Genomic DNA, 20,277 nt, shown 5'->3' on the forward strand with positions numbered 1-20,277 from the left:
TTCAGGTATACAGTGTAATGATTCCATATTTGTATATTCTGCAAAATGATCACCACAGTGTGTCTCAGTAACATCCATCATCGTATATAATTACAGATCTTTTTTCTTTCAGAGAAACTTTCAAATATGTAATACAGTACTACTAATTATAGTCAATCCACACAACTTATTTCATAATGGGAAATTTATGGCTTTCGACACCCTGCAACTGTTTTGTCCGCACCCCCCTACCTACCTCCAGGCTCTGGCCCCCAGCAACCTGGTCTTTTCATCTATAGCTGTGGTTAAGATGCCATATATAAGATCATAATGATATTTTGTCTTTGATTTATTTCACTTAGCATAATGTTCTGAAGGCCCGTCCATGTTGTTGCAAATGGCAAGATTTCCTTCTTTTTAATGGCTGAATAATATTCCATGGTATAATATACACCATATTTTCTTTAACCATTGATCAATCAGTGGACACTTAAGACTGTTTCCATATCTTGGCTATTGTAGATAATGCTGCAATGAACACTGGGGTACGTTTTCAAATTAGTGTTTTTATTTTCTTCAGATGAATACCTGGAAGTGGAATTGCTGGATCACATGGTCATTCTATGTTAATTTTTTGAGAAACCTCCATACTGTTTTCCATAGAGACTACCAATTTACATTCTCTTCTACAGTGTACAAGGTTTCCCTTTTCTCCACAATCTTACCAACATTTATTTCTTGTCTTTTAGAAAACAGCCATTCTAACAGGTGTGAAGTGATATCTCATTGTAGTTTTTAAATCAGATTGTTTATTTGCTATTGAGCTATAGGAATTATTTATATATTTTGGATATTAATCCAAATTTGCATATACTTTCTCCCATTTAGTAGATTGCCTTTTCATTTTGTCACTGGTTTCCTTTGTCTTGAATAAACTTTTTAGTCTAAAGTAACCTTACTTGTTTATTTTTGCTTTAAACGCAACACCTTTGATTTTTGGATCAAATCTAAAAAGTCATCACCAAAACCTGTGTCAAGGATCTGACAACCTATGCTTTATTCTAGGAGTTTTAAAGTTTCAGGCATTAAATTCTTCAGTCTTATAATAATTTTTGTCTATGGTATAGATAGTGGTTATATCTTTTGATATAACCAGTTCCATTCTTTTAACCGTGGCTATCCAGTTTTCACAGCATCATTTATTAGCATCTGTCCTTCCCCTGTTGTGTATTCTTACCTCCTATGTCATAAATTAACAGACCATATATCTGTGGGCTTATTTCTGAGCTCTCTCTTCTGTTCCACTGGTTAATGTGCCTGTTTTTAATGCCAATACCATGCTGCTTTGTATTATAATTTTGTATTATAGTCAAAATCAGAGCACATGATTTTTTGGTTTTGTTCCTTTCTCAAGATTGCTTTGACTGTTCTTAATCTTTTGTAGTTCCATACAAATTGCAGAATTGCTTGTTCTAATTTCTGTGGAAAATGCTATTGGCATTTTGATAGGGATTGCACCGAATCTGTATATTGCTTTGGATAGTAGGGACATTTTAATCTTATTAATTTTTCTAATCCATGAGCACAAATATCTTCCCATTTATTTTTCTTCAATTTCTTTCATCAATGTCTTATAGTATTCAATATAGAGGCCTTTCATTTCTTTGGTTAAATTTATTCCTGGGTATTCATTTTGATGTAGTTATAAATGGGATTATTTTAAGTTTGATAGATTGTTATTAGTGTACAGAAATGGGACAAACTCTTTAATATTAATACTGGATTCAACGACTTCACTCACTTCAATGATCTCATAGTTTTTGTAAGTGTCTATACCTGGTTTTCTATATATCCATAAGATCATGTCACCTGCAAACAGAGACATTTATACTTCTTTTTAAGTTGAATGTCTACTTTTCCTTGCCTAATATCTCTGCCTAGGGCTTCCAGTACTATGCTGAATAAAAGTGGTGAGAATAGGCATCCTTGTTTTGTTCCCAATCCCAAAAGAAACCTTTTTAGCTTTTACTGTCGAATGTGTTAGTGGTGGGAGAAGGCAATGGCACCCCACTCCAGTACTCTTGCCTGGAAAATCCCATGGACGGAGGAGCCTGGTAGGCTGCCGTCCATGGGGTCGCGAAGAGTCAGACACGACTGAGTGACTTCACTTTGACTTTTCACTTTCATGCATTGGAGAAGGAAATGGCAACCCACTCCAGTATTCTTGCCTAGAGAATCCCAGGAATGGGGGGAGCCTGGTGGGCTGCCATCTATGGGGTCTCACAGAGCCAGACACGACTGAAGCAACTTAGCAGCAGCAGTGTTAGTGGTGGACGTATCATATGTGGCCTATATTATATTTAGGTATGCTCCCTCTATGCCTACTTTTTTGAGAATTTTTATCACAAAGGATGTTGAATTTTGTCCAATGTTTTTTCTACATCTATTGAGATGATCTGATTTTTATCCTCCATTTTGTTAATGTGGTGTATCACACTGATTGATTTGTGGATGCTGAATCACATACTTGCATCCCTGGAATAAACCCCAGTTGATCATGTGTAAGATCCTTTTGACGTATTGAATTCAGTTAGTTAATATTTTGTCGAGGATGTTTGCATCTTTGTTCATCAAGGATAGTGTCCTATAATTTTTTTTTTTTGATGCCTTTGTTTACTTTTGGTATCAGAGTAATGCTGGTCTCATAAAAATGTGCAAGTATTCCCTCCTCTTCTATTTTCTGGAAGAGTTTGAGAAGGACTGGTATTCATTCTTCTTTAAAAGTTTGGAAGGATTCACCAATAAAACCATCTGGTTCTAACTTTTGTTTATTGGAAGGATTTTTTTTTTTTTAATTTTCATTACTGATTCGATCTCCTTCCTAAAAATAGGTCTTTTTGGATTTTGTTTCTTCTTGATTCAATCTTAGCAAGCTGCATATTTCCAGAAATTTATCCAAGTTGTCTATTTGTTGGAATATAATTGTTCATAGAATCCTATGTTCCTTTATGTGGTATCATTTATAATGTTTACTTTTCCTTTTCTGATGCTGAGTCATCTCTCTTGGTGAATCTATCTATTTCACTTATTTCCACTCTGATTTCTGTAGTTTTCTTCCTTCTACTAACTTTAGACTTTGTTCTTATTTTTCTAGTTCCTTGCAGTATAAATTAAGCTGTTTGAGATTTTTCCTGTTTCTTGAGGTAGGCGTTTATTAGCATATACTTTCCACATAGAACTGCTTTTGCTTTGTGCCATAAATTTTGATATGTTGTATTTCCATTTCATTTTTCTCAAGGTATTTTATTTCTCTTTTGATTTTTTCTTTGACCCACTGGTTATTCAATAGCATGTTGTCTAATCATTGCACATTTATGAATATTCCAGTTTTATATATATATATATCTAGACAGATAGTTGATTTACAATGTGTTAATTTGTGTACAGCAAAGAGATTCAGTTATACAATTATACGTATATATATTATATATATAATTTTTCATATTCTTTTCCATTATGGTTTGTCACAGGATATGGGATATAGTTCCCTGTGCTACACAATAGGACCTCATTGCTTATCCATCTTATATGTAAGATTGCCTCTGCTAACCTCAAACTCCTATTCCTTTTCTTTCCTACCTCACCTCACCCCCTTGAAAACCACAAGTCTGTTCTCTATGTCTGTGAGTCTGTTTTTGTTTCATAGATGTGTTTATTTGTATAGAATTCTAAATTCTACATATAAGTGATATAGTGCTTGTCTTTCTGGCTTCATTTAGTATGATAATCTCTAGGTCCATCCATGTTGCTGCAAATGGCATTACTTCATTCTTTTTCATGGCTGAGTAGTATTCCATTGTATATATGCACCGCATCTTCTGCTGATGGACATTTCGGTTGTTTCCATATCTTGGCTACTGTAAATAGTGCTGCTTGAACACAGGAGTGTAAGTGATCTTTTCAAATTACAGTCTTGTCTGGGGGTATGCCCAGGAGTGGGACTGCTGGATCATATGGCAACTCAACTTTTAGTTTCTTGAGGACCTCCATATTGTTTTCCATAGTGGCTGCACCAATTTACACTCCCACCAACAGTAGAGGAGGGTTCCTTTTTCTCTCCACACTCTCCAGCATTTGTAGACTTTTTATGAGGGTCATTCTGACTGGCGTGAGGTAGTTTGCTGTCATAGTCCCGGTGGCTATCAGACGCAGGTGATACACAGATAACTCTGGGGAGCACCCATAAGAATCAAGGTATTCAGTCATGTCCAAATCTTTGTGACCCCACAGACTATACTCCACCAGGCTCCTCTGTCCATGGAATTCTCCAGGCAAGAATACTGGAATGGGTAGCCATTTCCTTTTCCAGGGGATCTTCCCCAATCAGGGTTTGAACCTGGTTTTCCAACATTCCAGGAGGATTCTTTACCATCTGAGCCACCAGAAAAAGCCCCAAAGAAGGGTACAAGTTCCCTTAATGGGAGATACCAGTGACCTGGATGGAGGGGAACACAGATGGTGCCCGCCAGCCTCTGTCCCCAGAGAGAACTTCAATAGGCCCTAGATGTGTGTGTATTAAATGCTTGTCCCTCTGGTTGACATTTAAAGTTGAGCAAATAGGTCTCGTTCACATATTGTCTGGCCCCTCTCAATTGGTTTTCTGCACTGGTGACAGGTGAGTCAAAGCAAGCAAGCCCTTTAAGAGCTACTTCCAGTCACTGTAACCACGTGGGTCTCATGAAAGGAGAGTATCATTGGTTTCTCAAACCTTAGATGTTTGGGGAACTTATCTCTCTGCAGGTCTTAAAAGTCTCTGATATGAGGTTTAAACCCCCTACCCTCAGGGAGAAGCTCCAGGTTTTGTTTCCTCTGATTGTGGGTCACTACACCAAGATTTTGTCTCAGCCCCACTTAACTGCTTTGATGTAGGTTTTTTTCTCATTTGCCTAATGTTTAGGAGTTGTTCAGCTTCAAAACCTCAAGTCTCCAAGGTCCTTTTTAATGAGGAACTTTTATCTTCTTGAGTTATGTATTTGGTATGTCTTTGGGAGGAGGTGAGTTCAGGATAGTCTATGTCACCATCTAGAATCAGTACTCCCCATTTGGAATATTTGTAGGTTAATATCAGTGGCTATTCGAGAGTCCGCAGGGTTGGCCGTGTGATGTGAGGTTTTTGTGGCAGGATGGGAATAAACAAACATGCTAAGAGGAAGCTGACAATATCCGCAGGACTGGGACCAGACACAACAACACTTCAGCGACCTGAGCGTTCCTTAGCAAGAGTCCGAAGGGCTGAGAGGCCCCAGCAGTTCTTGTAGCCCCCATGGAGGCAGGGCACCATCCCAGCAGGACACACAGGCCTCACACAGGCAGGACGAGCCTCACTTGAGAAGGCCCAGGGTGTGCTCCCAGGCCCTGACAGAGAAGCCAGGCCCCCACCAAAGATGCACAGCAGTCTAACAGACACTGCAGGCAAGATGAAGGGGAACAAGCAGAGTAACACGCTGGGACAAAATGAGACGCCAAAGCACACGTCAAAGCTGTGCACAGGACGTAAATCCTGTTATTCATGGAGTTAATTTGCGAACCAGTGACGGCATTGTCCCTCTTCCCCCATCATGTGCTCTCTCCACCCATGTTCTCTCTCAATATCATCTGATTTCCTTTTTTTTTTAAGACACCAACACAAGTCAAAGATGAATAGGGCAGCAGAACACTGAAATTATAAGGTATAAATACTTCTACCTTAATTTAGTGTACAAACAACTCCAGAGCCAAGAAAAATCTATGATCACATTGTTTGCGATACTCTAATTGACAAGAGTAGATAAGCCTAGTTTTCTAATTAAAAAAAAACTGTAGCCTTTTTGTAATACTTTAAATTGTGCAAAAGAATATAAAAATTCTCTTTTCAATACTTAGTTGCTTCCTAATCCTCTGCACCTCATCAAGGCCACTCCCCAGTTGAGGTTTTCCTGCACCACAGCTCATTCCTACTATGACAGTTCAGGCAGTAAATGCCAGAACTACCCAAAGAAAAGCTGTGTCTGTGGTGGTTGTTGCTGTTTATATGGTTTGGTTTCGGTAACAGAACCTAATAGTGAGTTAAGTCTGTCTTAACTGACTGGAAAACAGGCTTTAATTTTCCAAATCCTAATAAACAGGATGATGCTTAGCTGTGCTACTCTTGAAGATAGCAAAGTAATTATAAAATGAAACATCTTTGCTTTTATGCCCCCAACGTTATTTCCTGTAGCTAGAAGCCTGCTGCTGCTAAGTCGGTTCAGTTGTGTCCGACCCTCAGCAACTTCACTTTCACTTTCATGCATTGGAGAAGGAAATGGCAACCCACTCCAGTGTTCTTGCCTGGAGAATCTCAGGGATGGGGGAGCCTGGTGGGCTGCCATCTATGGGGTCGCACAGAGTCGGACACGACTGAAGCAACTTAGCAGCCGCAGGCTTCTAGCTACAGGAAATGACATTGTTGGGGGCATAAAAGCAAAGATGTTTCATTTTATAATTACTTTGCTATCTTCAAGAGTAGCACAGCTAAACATCATCCTGTTTATTAGGATTTGGAAAATTAAAGCCTGTTTTCCAGTCAGTTAAGACAGACTTAACTCACTATTAGGTTCTGTTACCTGACCTTGAACAAGTATTTCACTCTGTTCATATGCATACAGTGAGTCGGGAATGATCTCCAAATTATTTTCAAGCACTAAGTTTCTATGATGATATGATGATATAATGTACAATTATCTATACACAATAGATTCCAAAGTCTAGCTCAGGGTCTTTTCTTGGCCTGGAACAAAGGTACTGCTAGGCTTAACACAAAGCAGTGTTAAGCAGAGCAGTCAAAGTTAAGCAGTCAAAGCAGAGCTGAAAGTTAACTGATGCTGAATACAAGTTGAGTTTAAGTTGGCTAAGTCCCAGGGGCAGATGGTCAGAGGGCATGTTACGTGAAGAGAAAGCAAAGGTGGATCCAGGTAGTGAGGAGGCTATGTAAAAAAACAGAGGCAAGAATATGGTAGTTTTAGAGATAAGAGTTGCTGTCTATTGTTGGAGCAGGAAAACCAGGTAGAAAGCTTAAATATTCCATTTCAAAAATGGAGAGGCAGGGACAGCATCTGTGGTAGTAATATGGTGTCAGGCAGGATGACTATGAGGAATAAGAAGGTGAGATTAGAAGGAGTTGATAAGACCCCAGACAAGAAGAAAAGTCAAGTCTGACTCCCTGGCTCTGGAGCCATTTACTGAGAAAAAAACAGAGATAGTTCCCTTCTGAAAACACTCAAAGGGGGATGCCCAAGAGGTGGCTTGAAACACTGATCTAGAGCTTGGGAGACAGTCAGAGCTGGAGGCTGTAACTCTTAAGAGTGAATAAAATCAAGTTGCCCAGGGAGAACGTCCAGAATGGAAAGAGAAGGGATGTAGAGATGTGAGGGAACGAGAGCATTTAAGGAAAGGACTGAGTAAGGTGAGTAGCAGAGGAGACGGACAGGAGTAGACACACAGACGGACTCTTCTTCCCATGCAGAGTGAGGGAAAGTTCCAGAGAACTTTGTCGAAAGAGTAGCAACAAAATGAGACAGTCGCTGTGGAAAATGGGAGAGGCTGGCTCTGCCGTTTGCTGCTGAGGGACTTCCCTGGTGGCTCAGACCGTTAAGCATCTGTCTACAATGTGGGAGACCCGGGTTCAATCCCTGGGTCGGGAAGGTCCCTGGAGAAGGAAATGGCAATCCACTCCAGTACTATTGCCTGGAAAATCCCATGGACAGAGGAGCCTGGTTTGCTACAGTCCATGGGGTCACAAAGAGTCGGACACGACTGGACGATCTTCACTGATCTTCACCTAGGTACCTGAGGGAATGTGTGAATCAAGGTGAGATCCAAGACACACTGGGGTATTTGCAGCAGTTTTTATGGATATCAAGGCTTTGTGAGTACTACTCAGCTCTTGGTACAGAGAGAAGGTAAAAAGACAGACAATCTAGACTTGGGGTTCTGAAAGGCAAGTATGAGAGAATAACAGAGTCTGAAGTTAGGAGATTTGTCAAGAGATCCAAATATAAACAAATATATACATTCCAAATATATAAAAATAGAATATATTTAAATATTTTATATTTACATTGTATAATATAGCATTACATTAAATATATGTATTTAATATATATAATAGATTATATTTTATATAAAATACTAGTATATATATTAAATATCATGGCATATATACTCATATATATAATTATAAAGTGGTCAACTGGAGTTCAAGAACCAGTATGTTCATATTTAGTTCACATTTATTTCTAACTATAACAACAGTAATCAAAGGCACTAGGTTAAAGACTAAAATAGGACGGCCGTACAGAATTCAGTACACAAGCCTGGGAACATGGCAGACCTGTTGACTTGATGAAGCTCATTTGTAGGCCCTGAGGCAGAGCTTCCTTTGGGTTTTTCTTCTCCTTTCACTCTGCTCTATAGAACACATGGAGTGAGCTACCTCCTATGGTCGATAGCTACCACAGATGCTGAAAAGTTCTTTCTACAATAACTACTCTTCCGTCATTCCAAAATGCAATTTCTGCATTCCTCAGTGAACATAATTATTAGGAAAAAATACACAACTTCTAGAGGCAAATTTAAATATGTTATGTATAGGGATGTTATTCCCCAAGAAGTCTGGTTTCTCCAATTTGATTTCCCGAGAGAAGTCAGAGTAGAAATTTATCAGGTTTAATATGTCATAAGATGTAAGTCCATTTTGCTCTTTTCTTTCAATTATCTGCACATCTCCCCCAAACTCTTGGATTTTTCAGTCTTTAGGAGACAACTACTATTTATTTGTATGAATTTTCCCCTTCAAAATAGGAACTTTGATTAGTTTCCCTGAGCAAACTATTTACTAATTATTCTTTTATTTTCTTCTAATTGCTTCCTATATCCACTTGATAAATGTCTACCACCTTCGGTCAAGTTTTCCCTTCAGTCAACTGTGTGAGTAGTAGGGAAGACCTTACACGTTATCAAGAACCTGTGCTGGGAAGGGGGCCTGAGGCCACATTATGCTGCCTATCAGTTAAAATCCTTTCAGAAGATTAATCTGAAATACATTGCCCAACAGATTGTTGACTTTGAGTCTTTCCTCTGTTTTCTCCCATACCTATTTATGGAGCATTACATTAAGATCACTGAAACGGTGGCAGGAGAAAAATCACAAAGTTAATTTTCTCCATGCCCTGGTATTGCTGACAATGGCTTGGTAAAAGAGTATCACTAAAATGTAAAGACAACTACAACAGTTACTTAAGAATTTAGTATTTAATATCATTTTTAAAATAGAAATTTGGACATATCTTAATATGAGCAAAAATTTAAGTTATTTACAAAAATGTGTTCTCTGTCTTATACAACATGCACACAGAAATGTAAGTGTACAAAACAAGTATGTTACTTGTAGTATAAAAATAGTATAAAAAAGAAATTTATACTACAAAGAATGCTTAGGGTGCAAAGGGCACTAGGCAGGGATTCTTTATTTGCAATGTAATGGACACAAAATAATATTTTTAAATGTGTAAAATGAAAAAAGATTTCAATGGAAACCAGTTATATTGAAACATTTATTATACCTCGGCTTTTAACATCATGATAAGCACTTCTTTTTTAACATATTAAAAACAAGACCTAGAGATGATCTAATAAGTGCTGTGATTTAAAGTAGTGATTAACATAACTAATACTTCATGATTTCTGAAATAACCATAAACTTATTACTTTCATCTATAATTAAGTAAAATTTAGAATTTCCTTCAAAGTTTAAAGGTTACTGACATTAAGGTTACTGCCCCCAACCTGCCCCCCATCAACGTCACGGATTCTTCCCAAAGCTAAAAACTTCTGAACTGGAAGATCATAAGCACATTTTTCAAATAGCTTCCTTGCGTATTCAACTGAAACTTTCTATAGAAAAAAATTTTTTCATCTTACAAGTTTTTTTCAGAAATATGGGAACTTTATACCACGAGCTCCCTCCCCTCGCTCCCTCCCCTCTATCCTATTTCATACTACACTAGTTGAGGTTTATACAAATTAAATATAAAGGTCCTCAAAACTATGATAGTTGAACAGTATATGTAAGTATTAAAAATTACTGAGAAAATTTCTAAGAGAAACTAGTATTTCAGTGTTACCTCAATTAGTTTTAAGATTCAGGCAGTGCCATTTAAGAATGCAATTTAAAAAAATCAAATAGCAACTTAACTATATACTCTGAAAGATATCAACTGAAAGACTCTAATTCAACCAAGAAAAAAAATCATTGTTAAGCCTTGGGTCTTAAAGAGAATTTTAAAGTCATATCTTGCAAACATACAAACTAAGAATAAAACTATCTGAAAAGAGTATTAAAGCATTATTACTGAAAATGTCATGAATCATTGCCATTGAGTTCCTCTAAATTGCAATAAATTGTTGAATGAAATCATGCAAAGGGAATAAAATGAGTCAGGAGGGAAAGAAAGAGAAAGAAATAAGAGAGCAGGGTGTTGAAAGATCAACAGACAGGTGGACAGAGGTATAGAAAGTATGCTTTGGAGAAATAACCAAAATGAGACAATCAAAATTCTGGACTTGCAGACCAGATTTTTAAAGATGAAGCATCTCTGATGAGTGCACAAAACAGATATACTTCTAGGCATGCTCCTGTTCCTTAAGACTCCTTTTTCAAAAATTCTTTGTTCAAAATTAATTTCCCTCCAATATTACAATTCTCCATTCATAACCATTTGAGTGTCTATTTAGCTAATAAAACACAAGATCTTCTAAGTGTAGAGGGAGTATGGTGGGGCACACACCCAAAGGAAGCAATTGAGGAAAAAAAACGTAGTAACAAAACACTAGGGAAAAAGAAAAAAAAAAATAGCACCAAAGAGAACAATAAGCTACAGTATCTGTAGATAATACTATAAAATATACCATTATCAAAATAGTTTTAAAGACAAAGGAATGTGAACAATCTATTTAGGCTTAAATTTTTGAATTTTCTCTTCTAGATTGTCACTACATGGCATGAATTGAGGTAAAAATTATCCACCAGTATTTTCTTCAGTTCATCAGATGAGGTAAATACTTTTATTCTATCCTCAAAAAATGCAACTGATTTTTTAAAAGGTGAAAAATACTGTTTGCTAAGGTGGTAAAATTTAGGCTAACGTGAAACACAAGACATAAGAACAATGTTTTGATTTACCATGAGCATCTAAGATAAAAGTTTTACTGTAGGCGGTCACCTCAAATATTTGACGACAAATTAGTATCATATTTTTCTTGTGTATATACTTCACAAACTACAAGACTCATGAGTCATCAACCAGTTTTCGTCAGAAGATTCCAAACATCCTGCACATTCTGTATCTCTTCCCAAAAATTTCTCCCTTTGAGAATTGTAGTATTATGCAGTGTCTAGTGCTATTATTATAACTATGAGATAATTTTTTTGAAGTCTTTCTAAAATGAATGGAAACTTCTAGCATATTTTACATCATTGCAAATGATGAAACAGTTTTAGATGGAAGGTTTGAAAAACTATAAATCTACCATGTCAAATCCTACTTGTCATTTGAAAGATCACCAGTTAAATAAATAGAAAGTAGTTAGTGTATGAACCTACCAAAGAAGGCAGTGTGAAAGATAATCTCAAAATATGGCTGGCCACTTTCTGGTAATGATCTAAAATCTGAGAGGGATGATGAGATAGAGGTACAGATATCAGTAACTACAGATGGGGTGCCTTCTAATAGATCTCTTCTGCTTCAGCTATTCAAGGGCATCCTTGTCCTGCATCATCCACCAGCTACTTCTCTACCAGCTCATTACCAACAAAACTCAATATATCCCATCTCTAAAAATATTCTTTTAGCTCACAGCCTTTTTACTATTCTCTTTTAGGAACACCCCTTGAACAGAGTAGCCTAGCTGTGCCATCTTTAATTTTCTCTACCACTTCAGTGAGACTTTTGTTCCCATCACACACCAACAGTATGAAGGTCACCAGTGATCACAGGACAATGTCAATGGTCACTTCTGATTCATCTCACTGGCCTTCTCAGTTGCTATTTGACACATGACCACTCCCTCCAACTTGAAACACAGTCTGTACTGTTTCCTCCGCCATCATTGACTACTCATCCCATTTTTTTTCATAGTGTCTGTTCATTTTCTGACTTATTGAACAGGTCTAGAGCTCAGTTCTTGCATCACTAATTGACTGTACTTCCTGGGCAGTAGTTCTTAACCCTGCATGGATGTTAGAGTCTTGTGGAGAACTTCCATAGCAGTGGCCACTAACCTTTTTGGCACCAGAGACCAGTTTCGTGGAAGACAGTTTTCCCATGGACTGGTCTGCGTGTGGGGAGGTGGTTTCAGGGTGATTCCAGCATGTTACATTTATTGCGCACTTTATTTCTGTTATTATTACATCATTTCCACCTCAGATTATTAGGCATTAGATCCTGGAGGTTGGGGACCCCTGTTCTAAAGGATTCTGATGCCTTGGTCCCACTCCACTTGAGTTAGGTTCTCTGGGGTCTGTGCCCAGAGAGATATTTCACATTGTACTCCCTTTGTCCAGAAGTTCTTACTTCAGATACCCAGGTGCTGGGATTGAGAACCACAATCCCAGGGGATCCCATGCGCTGAACATTCTGTACTCTGATGACTCACAAAACATCTCAGGGTGCAGATCTTTCCTCTCACCTTCAAACTCCTCTACCCAACTGCTTATTTCACTGTACCACCTGTAAAGAAAATGGGCATCTCAAATTGTTCAAAACCAAACCCTGTTCTTCCCACCTCTATTAATGGTAACTCCATACATTCAACTGCTTGGACCAAATAACCTAGAGTCATCCTTAACCCTCGTCTTTCTCTCACACTGAAATATCACCCTTTAATAAATCTTGCTCTGCCTTCAAAATACATTCATACACAACACTATCTTACTATTACCACTCTGATCCAACCCTGTCATCTCTCAGCTGAGTTACTGCAAGAGTCACACAGCAGGCCCCCAGGCCCTCTTTCTTTGGCCGCTGTGTACCTATAGTCTACACTCTGCACAACAGACAGGTGATGCTTAAAAATGGTGAGTCAGATCATGCCTATCATCTGCTCAAGCCCTATCACTGGCTTCCTACCTCACTCAAACCAAAATCAAAATCCTTAAAATGGGTCATTAGGTCCCTCCATAATCTATGCCCTGCTTTACTGTTTAGTTCTTAGAGATATGTCATTTTAGAATAAGACATCTGAAGGTATCTGGGGTCTTTTGTTACCTTCAGGAATAACAAAAGACCTAACAGGTGTTTGCTACCACCTTAGAAATCTGCGAATCTAACTGTTGTTAGATTCTGAAAAAAGCCCACACACCAAAAGTGATCACTGTGTAAGAGACAGTCACAATTCATTTATAGAAGTTGGAATTTTGATCTTAACTTTTAGAGCTTTTGCTTGTGACAGTAATTCAGTGAAGAGTAAACCACATTAAGGTCCTCACTGGTGGGTCAATCACTAAAGAATCTGCCTGCAATACAGAAGACCCAGGTTCAATCCCTGGTTTGGAAGGATCACCTGGAGAAGAAAATGGCAACCCACTCCAGTATTCTTGCCTGGGAAATCCCATGGACAGAGGAGCCTGGGGTGGGGGCTACAGTCCATGGGGTCACAAACAGTCTGATATGACTTATAGCAACTAAACCACCACCAGCAGACCACATTAAAACACAAATTTACTTTAAATACATTTTAAAGTTAAGCTACTAGATTCTGCAGTAATTTCCTTACTCATCTTTCCCATAGTTTTCTTCTCTTTAGCTGTGTGTTTACTTGTTTGGGCTCCTGATAGCTCAGTTGGGAAAGAATCCACCTGCAGTGCAGGAGACCTGGGTTCGATCCCTGGGTTGGGAAGATCCCCTGGAGAAGGGAAAGTCTACCCACTCCAGTATTCTGGCCTGGAGAATTCCATGGACTGTATAGACCACGGGGTAGCAAACAGTCAGATATTACTGGGCGACTTTCACTCGTTTATGTTCTGTTTTATTTCCTGTCCTATACTATGTGTAAAAGTTACAATTAAATTCAATTAAGGGCCTTATCAATCTAAATTCTAAGAAGCTATTAATTTCCATCAACCTGTGGTCTAAACACAAATCAGGAATTTGGAACTCAGATTCATAAATGTCTGCTGGGTCAGTGTCTTCCATTCAAATGCAATGAATACTTCTGGAATGAAGGAGGAGTGGGGACTTGAGTTAGATGCTTTTTGAGTAACTTTATGGGATAACTTGGTATGAAAGTGAAAGAACGTGAAGTCACTCAGTCATGTCTGACTCTTTGCAACCCCATGGACTGTAGCCTACCAGGGACCTCTGTCCATGGGATTTTCCAGGCAAGAATACTGGAGTGGGTTGCCATTTCCTTCTCCAGGGGATCTTCCCAACCCAGGGATTGAATCTGGGTCTCCTGCATTGTGGGCAGATGCTTTACCATCTGAGCCACCAGGAAAGCCCAACTTGGTATATGAAGACATGATTAGAAAGGAATTATCAACGATACTCCCATAAAGAGTGGAGTCACCTACATTAACAATTCAATAAATGCTTCTCTGGTTGCTCAATTCTCATGCTTTGATAATGGATGTGTATTTACATAATCCGAACTCTAGATTTATAATCCGAACTCTAGATCTAAATGCTAAATATCATTTCTTTAAATGATATGCTGGCTTGTCAATAAGGTTATCATTATTACCTTCTTAAATCTTCAAACTTTCCCTCTCTCCTGGATCCTTTCCATCCCAATAAAACCTTTTCCATCTTAAAACCTCTTTGGACGTTGACCTTTCTAGAGCTATCGTTATTAGTGTGTTTTATCACATTCCGCAACCCATATCATTCTGACTTCTCTACAAAAATGGCTCTTAATTAGGTCACCAAATGACATCCACATGGTTAAATTCAATAGAATCATTTCAATTCTTATCTGACTGAGGTGTCACAATAGCTGGCGCAAGCTTCTCCCTTGACTCAAAGCATTTATTCCCTGGTATCCAGGACACCACCCTCTCCAGTTTGTTTCTTCTCTCACCTTTCCTATCGACTCCTCTTGGCCAGATCATCTTCCTCTTCTTTTTGCTTTCTGACCTCTCCCCTAGGCTATCTTATCAGTGCTATAGCCACACTCTGACATCACTTTTAGAGAAAAGCCTGAACTTTCTATGGCATTGTCTCCCCAGTGCTCAAGCTAAACCCACTCTCCCATTCCACCAAGCTGGCTGGCCTCCAGTGATCCCTGAGTCACTCAGTTCTCAGTCATCTGACTTTTGCTCTTAAATCTCTACTGAAGAAAGATGCATGGTTTCAAATATCTCCTCTAAGAGAACTAACAGAAATTAGTGTGCTTGCTTTTAACTCCGTCTCTGAAGTTATATATTGCCAAATGTTCTTGGATTGTGTGTCATTACTGGAAATTGCACAAGTCTACAATTCATCTCCTGGTCAGCCTCAAACTATATTCAGCTATTCTTCACGATTTCCTAAATTTCAGTTCCCTTTCCGAACTAACTGAACTAGACGATGAATGACAGTCCTGATTAAAATGCATTAATCGGACTGCTACTCTAGTTCTGGGCCAGGACTCCTCGATACAATCCTGAAACCCTACAGAAAACCATCACTGCCCACACATCGCATGACTTTTGAGGTTGAAAATGGACTGTAATCCAGGATAAGCCTGGCTGCTGCACTTACCTGTTACTGTTTCACCTAATGAAAACATCATCTAAACTTACCATCATCAAAGAAAAAATTAAAACCCTGATATATTAATAGGGTTATTAGGTTATTCAGTTCTTTCCACTTAGCCTATTATTCTTTCCACTAAGCTGGGTTTCTAAATAACCTCTTCACTCAGCTACCCCACACCCCAATGCTTCCCAGCCAATCTAGCTGTATCTCCATTGTTTTATTTCCTCCTTACCCACCTCCTGTGTGAGTGCTAAGCTAACTCAAATTCTTAGAGCAGTGGTCTAAGCTTGTGTACAAAACCAAACACCAGAGGTGGAGTCCATACACAGTGGATAGTTATCTCTTCTTTCAGGTGTCAACCGGTATAAAAGAAGTGGTCTGAGATTTTGAGGCGTTTCTGTTTCAAATCTCAAATTATATACTTTAGAACCTTGTAAAATCTTTGCTTTTCACCAAATGGATGGATATAACTTACTATAGATCATAGATTACAAAGTTAACCTATTTTCCTAAACTCAAAAGGAAGTGTATTTAAATATTTACTTTCAGCCCTAAAGTAATATCACTTATAATTTGATAGATGATTTTTTAAGAACAGTTGATTTAATATTTTAATGATTTATACTTTGACATCGTCAACTCTGATCATACCTGTTTTCCACACACCCTTCTCTTTGTGTTTGGAGAAGGAAATGGCAACCCACTCCAGTATTCTTGCCTGGAGAATCCCATGGATGGAAGAGCCTGGTAGGCTACAGTCCATGAGGTCGCAAAGAGTCGGACACAACTGAGCGACTTAACTTCTCTTTGTATTACTGTTTCAATTAGCTTGCTGGTTGAGAAAAGAAAATTATTAAAATCCTATTTTCCAATGGACTGGCAAATATTGCATCAGAAAGCAGAATTCTAAACCTTTCTCCCACACAAGTATTCTGACATGGAATGGAAGGCACTGTGCCTGAGAAAACAAAACAAAATAAAACAAAATATCATGCAAGCAAATGAAGTATTTTGAGGAACACAGCAATATATCTTGCCAAAGTCACAGAAAATTTGTTTCTGGAGGCTCAGATTATAATGTTATAGTCAGATCATGAAGTCCTATTATTATCCTTCCACTAAAGTACTAGTACTTCTAGAAGTTTGGTGTGTTTTTTTTTGGCCTCATTTAGCTCAAATATTTGCACTCCCTTCAATCTCCCCATTTCATCTCCCTTGAGGATTGCAGCAATTTCCGAGATATCAACTATGACGTCTGTGAAATGTTGAAGAGTAAGTGCTTGCGTTCTCCAATTTATGCCCCTTACTTGCTTCATCATTTACTAAATAGTTACGATAAGTCAGGTACTAGGCTCTGTGCTTGAAGCCAAAAGATGGATAAAACCAAATCTTTGCCTTCAGTAAGATTACATTTTAGTGCAGAAAGAGTTAAACTCCAGTCTCATTGTGTATTTGGAAGACACTGTGGGGACCCAAAAGAAGAGTAATCAGCCCAGAACTGGGGCATCAGGAGACGACCCTTGAGTTCTGAAAAAAATATGGAGAGGTCATGAAGGCGAAGTTATGAGAAATATGAGGAAGAGAAGTGGCAAAGTCAGTCAGCTATGTTGTTAAATGTTTGTGCTTGCAGTTGAAGGCACAATTTCAAGTGTAAGGAGAGAAGAGGAAGTGGTGAGGTCAAGGAAAGATATTTTTACCAGTGATTCTCAAGGAAGGAGGGGGTGGAACCTATTTGAATCACCTAGTGGGCTTTTCAAACTGACCTGGTCAATTGTGTACATCTCCTTTGAAGCCTGTGTGCCCCACCCAGACTGCCTCCCAGAGTCATGGCTGTCCTCCTCCTACTCATGATCTGATGCAGGGGGAAATACACTGAAAAGGGGAGGAAGAAGAGTCTAAACACAAGACAGAGAAGAGTCATAAAGGTAAGAAGTCAAGAGGCTAGTTTAAAGACAAGCAGAGGGTACCAGTAAAATGGGAGAGGACTGGGCTGAAGTCTGTCCATATATGTCCAAAGCTTTCCTGAAGAACCTGTTAGCATGCCCAATTCACAAAGTCTATAACTAATTCATTTTATCTATGATAATAGTTCATTACTAAAATACAAAAAGATCATAAAGGTGATGAGAGTACAGATGCTTAGTGTATAGCAGTATTCTGGGTTTATATAATTGCAACTATGGAATTTCTGTATCATGGAGAGAAAAGAAATCTTAATGTTTCAAAAATATATATACAATGGGCATAAAATGATATCCTTCAGAGAAATCGTAAGTATCTGGCTACATTAGAACAACAGGGCTTCCCAGGCCGCCTATGGACTGATCCCTTCCAGTCTCACCTCTCCTAATTTGACTCCTCAGCAGCAAAGTACTTAATGGTTCTCTGAACAAAAACCTTATTTCACAAGCCTCTTTCAGTCTTTTGGAATGCCTCTTTCAACTCCCTTACCTTCTCTTAACCTTCAGGTCTCCATCAAGGCATTACCTTGTCTAGAAAGCTGACATTGCTGACCCTTCCTTCCCTGTGTGCTCCTTCATGATGATGATGAGAACACCATCCAAGTACTTCATCCAGGCCAGGCTCTTTTATAACTAAAACCGAATGCAAAATCAACTCAAATACTCTTCCAACCATCCTATGATACAGGTGACTAATTATATCCCTATTTTACAGTAAGCCACTGAGGGACAAAGAGGTTAAGTGACCTACTCAAGGACACATCATGGGCCAATAGTAAAGCCAATGTCTGAACTGAGCAGACTGGTTCTAGAGTTTGTGCTCTGACCACTAGGCTATGTGGCCTCTCTGATTTAAAACAAGACTGATCCTCAGTACTGCCATGCATATGATGCCCCTGACTCTTGTTCAACAGTTATATTTAATGAACTGCTGGGACTAGATATGCAGTTTCTCTGTAAGTACTTAATCTATGTTTCAGTATGAAAGTGAAAGTGTTAGTCACGTCCAGTGCTTTGTAACCCTATGGACAGTAGCCTGCCAGGCTCCTTTGTGATAGTTTCCAGGCAATGATACTGGAGTGGGTTGCCATGTCCTTCTCCAGGGGATCTTCCCAATCCAGGGATTGAACCTGGGTCTCCTACACTGCAGGCAGATTTTATTCTTCTTCTGTTTTTTTTAAACCATTTGAGCCACAAGAGAAGCCCATTATGAAATATGTCAAATAGCAAATATCACTAAAAAGTATAAAATCTCCTCAAAGTATCTTTGTTGAAACTTAGTTTTTACAAAATCACAATAGCATCACTGGCACACATGTGTTAGGATTTACGATAAGGAAAAAATCATCTTAGAGTCTAATGAAAGCTCTTAGCAATTTGAATATTATATGATACTAAATTATACAATAATTATTTCAAAGGTCAAGAATCTTAAACATGTCTTAAAAAAATCTCTACCTGGGTGATGCAATCAAGAAATTGAAGTAATGTATGTATGAATATTTAATTATACAAACAAGTAGGAATCTACTAATTTAATAATATTCAAATAAAATGTACAGTATTTCCCCACATGGGTATTTTTTTTTCCTCTATTGCATAAAAGGAATTTTTAAAAGAACATATCTTAAATGAATATGAGCACATATTTTACTTTCCAGTGCTAGCTTCATGGAGGTGGTTTGGAATAAAACATTGCATCACTTATTAACTCAGGGAAAACAATGAAGCTATTGTACCGGGGATGACTGTAAGTTTAAGAAAAACATTTTGACTCAGACCCAGCCAAGCTTCTTCAGGAATTTACAGTCTAGCAGGGAAGGAAAATGGACACAGAACATAGGTATGAAAATTGTTTTCAAAACTTTAGTTGGAAGAGTTTAAAGGAGGCAAATGTATACTAATCACAAGATCCTTGCCTGACCCACAGCTGGAATGATATCAACATCCCATGTGACGTTGGAAAGGCCAGTAAATTACCTTTCCTCAGAGAACTTTAAGGCAAAATAACACAGTGGTGTCGGGGATAGACCATGGAGCCACGATGGTCTAGGTCTGAATCTCATTTCTGTCATGTACTAATTGAGTTTGGCGCATTCACGTATGTCTGTGTGCCTCGGTTTTCTCACTTATAACTAGATAATTACATATAGCTCATAGATGACAGTACTGTTGGGAGGGTTAAATGACTTCACGTGCATGAAAGTGAAAGTGAAGTCGCTCAGTTGTGTCCGACTCTTTGCGACCCCATGGACTATAGCCCACCAGGGTCCTCCATCCATGGGATTCTCCAGGCAAGAGTACTGGAGTGGGTTGCCATTTCCTTCTCCAGGGGATCTTCCCGACCCAGGGATCGAACCCAGGTCTCCCGCATTGCAGGCAGATGCTTTACCATCTGAGCCACCAGGGAAGTCCTTCACGTGCATGAAGCAGGTAGAAAAGTTATGTAGATTAGAATAATCTATGGTACAAATCTTCATAACTGAATCAACATAGCTTAAAAAGAGAAATCTGATGGAACCCATGTC

The 20,277-nt window shown here is 38.6% G+C and overlaps 1 protein-coding gene across 7 annotated transcripts in view; it reads right to left on the reverse strand.

The window, feature by feature from the left end:
- MDFIC (MyoD family inhibitor domain containing) overlaps positions 1 to 20,277 on the reverse strand; it is a 96,055-nt gene that overhangs the window by 11,929 nt on the left and 63,849 nt on the right. The window contains exon 5 of one of the 7 annotated variants that reach the window (XM_042248577.2): positions 8,901 to 18,382. The exons of the other annotated variants lie outside the window; for them this stretch is intronic. Coding sequence (XP_042104511.1) covers positions 18,264 to 18,382 — 119 coding nt within the window. The 3' untranslated portion in view covers positions 8,901 to 18,263. Of the gene's footprint in view, positions 1 to 8,900; positions 18,383 to 20,277 lie in introns of those variants that run through there. 7 annotated transcript variants of the gene reach the window in all.

Source organism: Ovis aries, chromosome 4 (assembly GCF_016772045.2).
Source record: "Ovis aries strain OAR_USU_Benz2616 breed Rambouillet chromosome 4, ARS-UI_Ramb_v3.0, whole genome shotgun sequence".
Taxonomy (NCBI): domain Eukaryota; kingdom Metazoa; phylum Chordata; class Mammalia; order Artiodactyla; family Bovidae; genus Ovis; species Ovis aries.